Below are 9,656 nucleotides of genomic sequence, written 5' to 3'. Positions count from 1 at the left end.
CTTATTGGTACCCAGTTTTGCAGAAAGAGCTGCAATTTTTTTGGATTGAACTCGTCTAATAGTATCATCTAACACGTTTTTAAGTCAACACCTGTGTGCAACTTTTTTGCAAGTAAATTTTTTTAATACAGCAAATATATTTTTTTGCTATGACCTTAGCAGAGGTACTTCTCCAAAATCTCACTTTTCATAATTTTTTCAGGGATTTTCTAGGGGTAGTAAATATATGATTTCGTAAATTGCTTTATGCTACATAGATAGAAAAAATGTTGAACTTTACGCCACCGTTTTTAAGTTTTGCAATAGGTATTTCATTTAGTTAAGCTGCAATGTTTCTACAAAATGACAGAGGACTGTGTCCAGCTTTACCTTTCCCATCCCGTAATACCCCATTTGATGGTACCAGTACCTCCTTTGCAACTCTGAACTAATTTTTAGTCTGCAGATCTTCTCAAACAATAGGTATGCAGTTTTACTGTTACTGATTATTTGATCTCTTAATTTGTTTGTTGCAGGTCTGGTGGTCTGGAGGAAGAGATGATTGCATTACGCTGGAATAATCACATGGCAACCATGAGCCAGCTTCTCAGCAGTCTGCGTGAAGAGGTGAGTACAGGAAGATGGGTGCTACATTCCAGACCCAGCTGCGATTGGTGAAATCTGTGCATAAAATTTATTTCCTGATAGTACTTATTTGGGTAGTTCTATTGTAATTTTTTAGACGTTTTCATTGTTTTATAGTGTTTATGTATTAAGTGTTTATATATAAAACCTTCATTTTTGAATAAAGGTATATATGTTTTCATATAATTTTTGTTATATTTGTTTGAAAACCTGCCACTCCAGTTGTTGGGATCTTTAATTCTAACAACATCCTCAGATCAGAGAGCTGTAAACTAGCAAAGATCTATGAATGATTTTTTTTGTCAATATTTCTTGAAAGTCTTCAATGAAATGAAGATGAAGAGTCAGTAGGTGATATGTTTTATTGGATGTACTGCTATAGTACCAGTATTTATTGACGTATGTTAATGATATTAAATGTTATTATTTCCTCTCTTATTTGCCTGATTCCTAGCTTCAAGGGTTTCATCACATAGACCAGTACATTTACATAATTTTGAATAGTTATATTATTCTATATATATTCTGCATAGGATTCTGACTCTGAAAATGTAAAATTAAATTTCATATATACATAATCATTTAAATTTCAAAACTCCATTTCTTTTATAGCTTTGAGTCTCTTATTTATTTCTGCCTCTAATATAAGCACAACTTCCACCAAAACTGTTTTTGCTAAGTGCATACCAGTATAAGTTGGTAATTTTTAATTTTCCATTATAAAATTTCCAAATTATGCTGAATTTTTTTACCCCTAGTCACCTTTCCCAAATTTTTGTTCCAGAAAAATAATGTATATGATCTTTGACTTGTTCCAGGAGTCCATGATAGACGTTACTTTGGCCTGCGATGGAAGGCTTCTACCTGCACACAAATTTGTCCTCTCCATGTGCAGTGATTACTTCAAAGAAATGTTCACCTCAAATCCATGCAAACATCCAATAGGTAAGTAATATTTAACACCATTAGACCTGAATACTTTAAATTATTTACCATCAAAAATATTTCAATTTATTGGCTAGTAGTACCAAAGCAGCATTTATACTGTTTTGATGCTTCTAAACACGTCGGTATATTTACCTATAATTACACGTATTCCCTATAATTATAAGGAAACCTTAAGTTTCCTTTCCTAAATTATGAATAAGATTGAAACTAATAAGACCTTATAGTAAACTTTTTTTTTGCTGAAACATTTACTTTTGTCCCCCAGTGTTCATGAAGGATGTTCACTGCGGTGACTTGGAGGCTCTGCTGGATTTCATGTACCGTGGAGTGGTCCATATCCAGAAGACGGCTCTGAGCTCACTGCTCAAGACTGCTGAAGGATTACAAATACGTGGGCTTGGTCTGTTTGCTCAGGAAGCTGTGCAGCAGATTGATTCAGGTATGAACAATGAGTTGCTCAACCTCTGCAGTGAATTAGTAGTGATTGATAAAAAAACTGCTTCAATTTAGGCTGTATCATAAACCTGTACACTATATATAAGGTAATATAACAATGACAGGGTCCTCTAACTTGCTCTAAAGTCATTCAAGGCACTTTACAATGATATAAGATTGACAAAGTGACAACCAGATACCTCGATCATGCCAAAGTGCATTTTGTTATACCGTACCTATTTCTTGAATTCATCTGAATTTTTAAATTGTTTTTTGGTCATTCTTAACTCAACATTGTGGAAGAAATAATCTTTTTAGTGGTGTCAAGTAACCATTTCATGTTTTCCCTAAAAAAACGATGTTCAACCTAATTTTTAACTAGAGTGGAAATCTAATTTGCATACGGTATTGTTTTTTCTTGTAATAATAATAGTGAAATGTAAAAGAAAAACATTGGTCCTAATAAATGTTTGTAATGACATTTATATATATTTTGTTGAATCTGCGTAATAACTTCATTTTTTCTGTTATTTGTTTTTGTTAACCAACTCGAAAAGCCATCAAATGAGTCTGAAAAAATTTTCATTACTTCAAGTCGCGGTCAAGTGTCTGAAATGATGGGAGCAAAGTCAATGGACTTTATCCCAGTGATATTTTGGCTCCTGAAATAGACTAATATCTTAACTTAGAGAATTAACATAGGTACCGGTACCTACTTAACAAACGCTGGCAATGGCAAAAAATAATCAAGCCCTCTAGGTATGTATTATTATTGTATCACTATTAACTGTATTATTAATAACCATATAATGCTACCAGGGAATTTTTTCAGATCTTTTGTCATCCATCAGATTACGTATTTTTTGAAAAAATTTGCATTTTTTTAATTCTGCATAATTTTGTTTCCTAGTTAAGAACAGTTTGCCCCTGGTTTTCAAAAGCTGCTAGGTCTATTTCTCCGAAAGTTATGAGGAAAGAACTGAAATTATTTCACGAAGCAGGTACCTATGGTAATATTGTACGTGACACTTGCTGTATTATTCGCCCATAACCTAATTCACTTTGCTGCAGGCATCACTGCAACTCAGCCTGGTGAAGAGCGCCTGTCCCTAACTTCCCTGGAACCCTCAGTGTTCCTGAGCCCTGACCGTAAGCGAGCCTACGACAGCATCAACACGACCGTGAGCAGCGACCACGACGCCTCAGGTTCCCTGGGTAACTTCTCTGAAGCAGATCTTGATGACCACTCCATGGGTGCAAGTGTGAACCATTCAACGCAGTCTGCCTCGTCACAGTCTATGCATAAGAAGCCTCTACACAGAATGATCGATCATCCTCCTGCTTCTGTACCTGAACTGCCTAAAATCAGTGATGATCAGGTGTGGCTTGCGTTAACTAGTTGTTAATTTGTACTTTCATGTGTTATTACTATTAATTTTAATTTAAAACTGAAATGTTGTTCTTACAGGTAATATTTTTGTTGATTTTTCTATGCAGATATCATGCAGTTTTGTTTTCTTCACGTAAAGAAGACTCTTTTATTGTTTAGAATTTGAATGTTCTTTTCTTTGGGCCATTTTTTAAAGTCATCTCGTTGTATTTCATCCAGAAGTAATCTTGTTTGGCAAGCCGCATGTTAGAAATTGATATCTTTTTGTTGCTAAGTAATTTGCTAATTTGATATTTTTAGTCTATGAAAATATGCCTTCTCTTATAATAGGTTTAAATGTACTTTTGAAAACATGTATTTTAGATGTAAATCATCTTTTGGATCTTGAATAAGAAAATTTTCTCAGTTCCTTCATAGATTTCATCAACTTCAGAAAATGTGACAAGCTTAACGTTCTTCTTTCATAACTTTCCACTGCTGTAAAAATACTGACATTCCTCCTACTTAAATGTTCTGTTTTGCAGCTGGACATTGGGTATGGAATTTCCATCCCAGCGGCCGACTACCTGAAGCTCCGACGCACGAACGCCAACCGCTACATCAACGATTTATTGCGGTATTTTTTCACACTCGAAGTTCTGGCTATGTCTTCCCTGACGGGCGGTGAGTGCTTCGCCAACAGAGGAAAAACGCAGGGCAATAAAAATCAACTCGACCCCAACATCATACGTGTAATAACTAGTAAGTGTTTTAACTTTTTGAACAGTAATTAGTCATTTCTGCCCTTATCTATTCTTGGTATTCTTTCTATAGTGAATTACCTCTATTATAAAATGAGGTTTCATTGAGAGACTTATTTTCATGAGGAATAAACATGGGATTTGTTCACAGTTGATTTTTACGTCCATCAATTGCCCGATTCGAACATGTTCATAAATTCTTTTTTCTTTCAGATGATGCCATACGAAACTTTCCGATGATCACAGAGAAACAAGTTCGCAATGCCATTCGACGTAAGCTGAACACCGAGTCGAGGACCTTCAGAGGTCTTGGCAAAGTTTCTTCAGGAGTTCGCCGTCCTCCCACTAAACGTCGTTCACGCCAAACTCCTCGCCCTCTGGTCTCCATTGAACGCAGCAGCCACGCCATGCACAGTGAAAACAAGACGATGTTGCAGCACCAACCTGTCACTCCTAATGTCACTCTTGAGAAAACTGGCGTGTCTCCCGGGCTAATTTTTAGAACCAAGGACATGAATTTATCAGCCGGCACTTTGGTTAACCGCGTACAACAACCTTCGACTGCCCAGCAACTACAGCAGGCGCAGCAGCAGCAACAGCAACAACAAGCACATCAACAGCAGCAGTACACTGCAGCGGTAGCGCAGCAGCAAACCATCACCACAGTCGGCGGGATATCTGCCACTGCTCAGTGCATCAGTCTTGCGACGTCGGATAAAAGGCCTGACGATGAAGCGGCAGCTGCCAGTGCTGCAGCATATTTCAACAGCGGCGGTCCTGCCACGTCAAGCAGAGGAGCTCGGGAACGATCCCCACCACCATCCCATCACACTTCCAACTCAGGCACACCACCACTTGGGCCGGCCAATCTCCCGCCATCTTCTTCCCCGTCTGCTACGGCCATCAGCGAGAAGTCTTTCAACCTGGTGAAAGCTGAGGTTGGAGGAGGTGGCGGGGCTGCTGGTGGTACGCAGTATATAACCCAGGAGTACAGCTACCTGCCTCACGTATCCCAGCCAACTGCGTACCTCTCACACCACATATCAGATCCCGCGTATCTCAGAAGACTTGAGATGTCTCAGGCAGCTGCGCAACACTCAACAGCTGCGGCTGCCGCTGCTGCTTTATCTTACTCGTACCCCTTGCCCACTTCGGAGAGCATGGAGCCTAGCCTCCACATGTAGACCTGACATCTAAAACCCTAAAATTATATCGACATTATAAATTTACCGAATCTCCACACTGGTTCTATGGTTAATTTGTCAGGCAGTCCCTAATGTCGTACAAAAATGGGAAGTGATTTTTTTTGTAACTTCCAACATCAAGTAAACCGTTTAAAGGTAAGTTCTTGTCCTTGGTTTTAAATCTAACCGTGAAACTGGAAAACTTAGAGTGTATCTTGATTTTTTTTATTGTTCTTGACTTCAAGACCACTGGTGTCGACTGGACCTTCTGAGAATTTCGCCGGAACCGAACGGAACAGACGAGTGAACTACCACCCTCTACCGTGAGTCGACGTTACTTGGCAGAATGTGAACGAATTTTTTACTACCAGAAAAATTCTTAATCAACTTGTGAACTTTTACACATTTTCAGAAGAAAAACATAGAAAAATTAACCCACATTGATCTCTGAAACAAAAAATGGGATGCTACTCGTAGACGTGTCCAATACACAACAGAGCAAAACCCTGATCGCGATCAAGTCAGTTGGCGATGTCGTCATAACAACCGCTGCACGTGGTGCACCGTTCATCATCCGCGACCCAGTTGACCTAGTATATTACGCGAATTCGTCCAAATTGCACTGTAAAAGAAACACTGACCGAACTAACTCGGTATAGAGTAAAGACCATGTGCCGTCCCAAAGATAAAGAAGCAAGGTGTACTCATGCCGAACACCATTCATCTAGTGACCTTGCAAAGCTGCCATCATCTGCTGCATGCTAACTGGGTTCGACGGCATCCACTACGGAATGGCTATCAGAAAGTTGACAAGGTGCCAGTGCAGCACAGTGGCGCAAGATGCAACATGATTTCAACGCAAAGAAATCGTAACATAGGTTACAAGGAGGTGCCTACGCCGGACTGAGCTAAGTAGATGTCTACTCAGCCAGAAGGGAAATTGGTTCTGTTACCTACTTTTGTATGGAAAGAATTGCAACCCAAGTAAACCGATCATGATGACGTAATTGACGACTATTTTTTAGGCGCAAAGCATATAAGCTTTTTCTGAGCACTTGAAAAACTAGTACCCGTCACTCGACTTCATAACTAATGGTGTTTACGAATGACACGCCATTCTTTATTCAGCATTAATGAACTTGTGGAAGGGAAGTGAAGCTTCTTTCCGTTTAATTATCTGTACCATGAACAAGAATCACCAATGTAGTTGCCATGCATACGAGGTGAACTGCACAACAATGAACTCGCATTTTTTTTTAGTTGTTCTTCAACGAAAATGCAATTACGTTGTACAAAGCTTAGCCACCTGGCAGTTTAAATGATGAACTGAGCATATCGAAGGAACTTTCGATCATCCACGTGTTTGATATGTATTGATATTTTATGATGAATACTTTAAGGTCGAATTAAACTGTATTGAGTTAGTCCTTGAGTGCTGTTAGAATTTGTTGTACTTCTTAGACTTAGTTTAGACGCAATCTGAAGACTGTTTAGGAATTGAATACTACTACGCACTAACCTCTTGTTTGTTGCCAACATCCCGAATTTATTGTATTATATTTGTCTTCTGATAAAATCGCAGTTAGCATTGCACCTTTCTGAAACTACATTTCTTCTCTATTTCTTAGGCGAGAATGTCACGCAGCTAATTAGTCATTCTGAATCGGCAAGCATCTACTCGGGAATTCATATTGCTTTCGCCCTAGTCTCCTTTCTATTATGTATTCATTACTTATTTATTTTCATTTTTCGTCCTATAGTTTCCGGATTTTTATTTTTAAACTCTTGAGAATTTGCTCGAGTTGAAACATCCTGGAAGTACCGTAATTACCGCTCACTCGTTCCCGACTACATAAGGCCGAAGTCTTCCACCCCCCAAACCCGGCCTCTGATATAATGTATTAACTCCAAATCTAGAGGACTTTTCCCAGTTTCTATACGTGCTATGTTCGCTAATATCAATATAATTATTGTTGAGTTCTTCGTAAATGATAGGTTTACTTCCATGTAGATGATTTAAAAAATCTATCGATTTTCATTTACTTTACTTCCACTTGTAGTTGTCTGCTTTCATTTAGACATATAAATCGCTTCTTCCCAGATATTGGTAATCGAAAAATTTTACGCATTTATCGTTTGGTGGGGGAATATTGTTATGAAGTTAATAAATTGACATCTATTGTATCTTTAGAGTGATTTGCTCTAGGTGAATTGGCAATTGAATTTTGCACCACTGCTCCCTACCTGTTCACCAAGAAATGTACGTTGTATAAATAATGTTTTTTTTTTGTCAGACTTTTGAAACTTTCGTTGTAGACGGCACCAATCGTCGCTGGATTTTACAAATGCTGGTTGAATTTTTTTAAATTATATGGCTGATTGGAGTCAGATTCGTGTTATCTTGCGCTGAAAATATAATTTTAAGTTCTGATAACATGAATTGATAACCCGTATATTTTTAACTCGTATGCAAGGTGGCCCAGTGGTTACTGTTTATACCAGATTAGCAGGGAGGTGCGGGTTTGATCCCTGCTCTGTGCGCCAGTTTCTGGTCAGAATCGGCGAGGAGGCCGGGCGGTTAAGCAAAGCAACATTGGAGCAGTGAGTTGCGAGTTCGAAACCACAACAAGCTGTGTATGTTCTGCGATGTTAAGAATCGGCGACAGACCTGCGGCCTAATCAACACTGAAACTGCTATTATTATTATTAATATTATTATTATTTATCTAACACCTTTTTTGTCTTCGGTTTAATTGTCACGCGTTCCTTGTTGCCCAGCTGCTGTAAGAAATTGTCTTTTCCTTATTACCTCAATTTATCTAAGCTGCTGATGTTGATAGCTACTACTTCATTAATTGAAGTTATTCTTAGCTTTACTATTAGTTACCTTTTCGCGCCTTATTATCTTTTCTCTTTAGTTAATTCTGTTCCAGCATTAGAACTCAACTTCTCGCACTTAAGTTGTCCCCTTGAATCTTGTTTGGTAAACTAAGTCTAGGTTTATTCTCGTTTATAACTTCTGGGCAGGAATATGCTGGGGAATCTGCTCTCATTCATTAACCTCATTCATCCGGTTCCTAGGTTAAACCATGATTTCTTATCTTTAGTCCTAATATTTTGAAATACCCATGGAATTATGGAACCAATTTATAATATCCTATGTGTATTTTCGAAACTGTGCGTCCATTTCAATTTTTTTTTATTGTCCATCAGTCAACGATTTCTTCTCTGAAGTGCCGTATTTTACAGGTATAATTTTCAACGTGGTTTTAGACCTGAAGCAGGGGTGCGTCTGTTTCCGTTTTTCCATCTATAGTTCTTCATTTCCCTTCATCGTTTGTGGCAGTTATCGCGTCCCCGCCTGCAGTTTAGTTTCATCATAAGTTTTGAGGTGTGTGTGAATTAATGAGAAGCATTACGATCTATGAATGCACGTTTCACTTAACCTTGTGCTTTAAAAAGTACCCAAATCCCTGTACTTTCCTGCTTTAATAAAATTTAAAAGAAGTTGACAAGTATTTAGGAGACGACGTTATAATAACGTAAACAGAGCATTAAAATTGATGCGAGTTTTGTTAATGCATACAAAATGTTGGAATGTTTTTGGAAGAGCGAGATAGAATTGTAGTAGAGGACCGATAAACTTCATTATATTATCTTGCTGCAGCTCATTCGTTTCGTTGTAGTTAAATCGTTTTGCAGCAAATTAGCCGCGTTTACGCTAGACAGCATCCAAACCTGTAAATTGCCTGATTGATACTAATCTACCTAATGATTGAGATATTTCATGAAACACGGTCCAGTTATGATTTGCTGATGGGGATGTTTCACGGCATGAACAACGAAACCGTGATGTGTTGGGCCACCACTTCGTTTAGATCTAACAAAAACAAAACTGCAGGTTAAATTTTTGCCCGACACGTTTTCTAATACTAGCTTCCACCTTACACTGGCTGTCAGGATTTCACATGAACTACAGCAGTGAAGGGTTTAATTTAATTTGAAACGCCATTCGAAAAATTTTGAACCGTAGCAACACAATAATTTTTTTAGCGTTCATCGTGGAATTGAGAAATTTGTGTTCAAAAATTTCCATCCACGTTTCGAAGTATTTAAATTTAGTATTTAGTTCCCGATTATTTGTTGGTAGTAAAATTTCAATAGCCAGGAAAAACGTGTAATTAAAAAAACATCTGGAATATTCTGTCGCGATTTGTATTCTTTAAAAATCTCCAATGCAAATCGCGATTTTTAATGGATGAAACTAACTGAATAGGGTTGTGAAACATTTTTTCAACTCTGTTTTTCTAAGTTTTTCCGTGTTTATTTCCATCT

The 9,656-nt window shown here is 38.0% G+C and overlaps 1 protein-coding gene across 1 annotated transcript; it reads left to right on the top strand.

Annotated features, from left to right (window-relative positions):
• The first annotated feature begins 521 nt into the window (after positions 1-521).
• Positions 522-7,847, top strand: LOC108668851. Its single transcript, XM_018156106.2, has 6 exons — positions 522-606; positions 1,443-1,569; positions 1,838-2,011; positions 3,079-3,386; positions 3,922-4,138; positions 4,351-7,847. Exons 1-6 carry the CDS (start codon positions 538-540, stop codon positions 5,319-5,321), a joined length of 1,866 nt encoding a protein of 621 aa, XP_018011595.1. The 5' UTR covers positions 522-537; the 3' UTR covers positions 5,322-7,847.
• The last annotated feature ends 1,809 nt before the right edge of the window (positions 7,848-9,656 follow it).

This window comes from Hyalella azteca, unplaced genomic scaffold (genome assembly GCF_000764305.2).
Source record: "Hyalella azteca isolate HAZT.00-mixed unplaced genomic scaffold, Hazt_2.0.2 contig5364, whole genome shotgun sequence".
Taxonomy (NCBI): domain Eukaryota; kingdom Metazoa; phylum Arthropoda; class Malacostraca; order Amphipoda; family Hyalellidae; genus Hyalella; species Hyalella azteca.
This window is presented reverse-complemented; position numbering and strand designations above follow the sequence as displayed.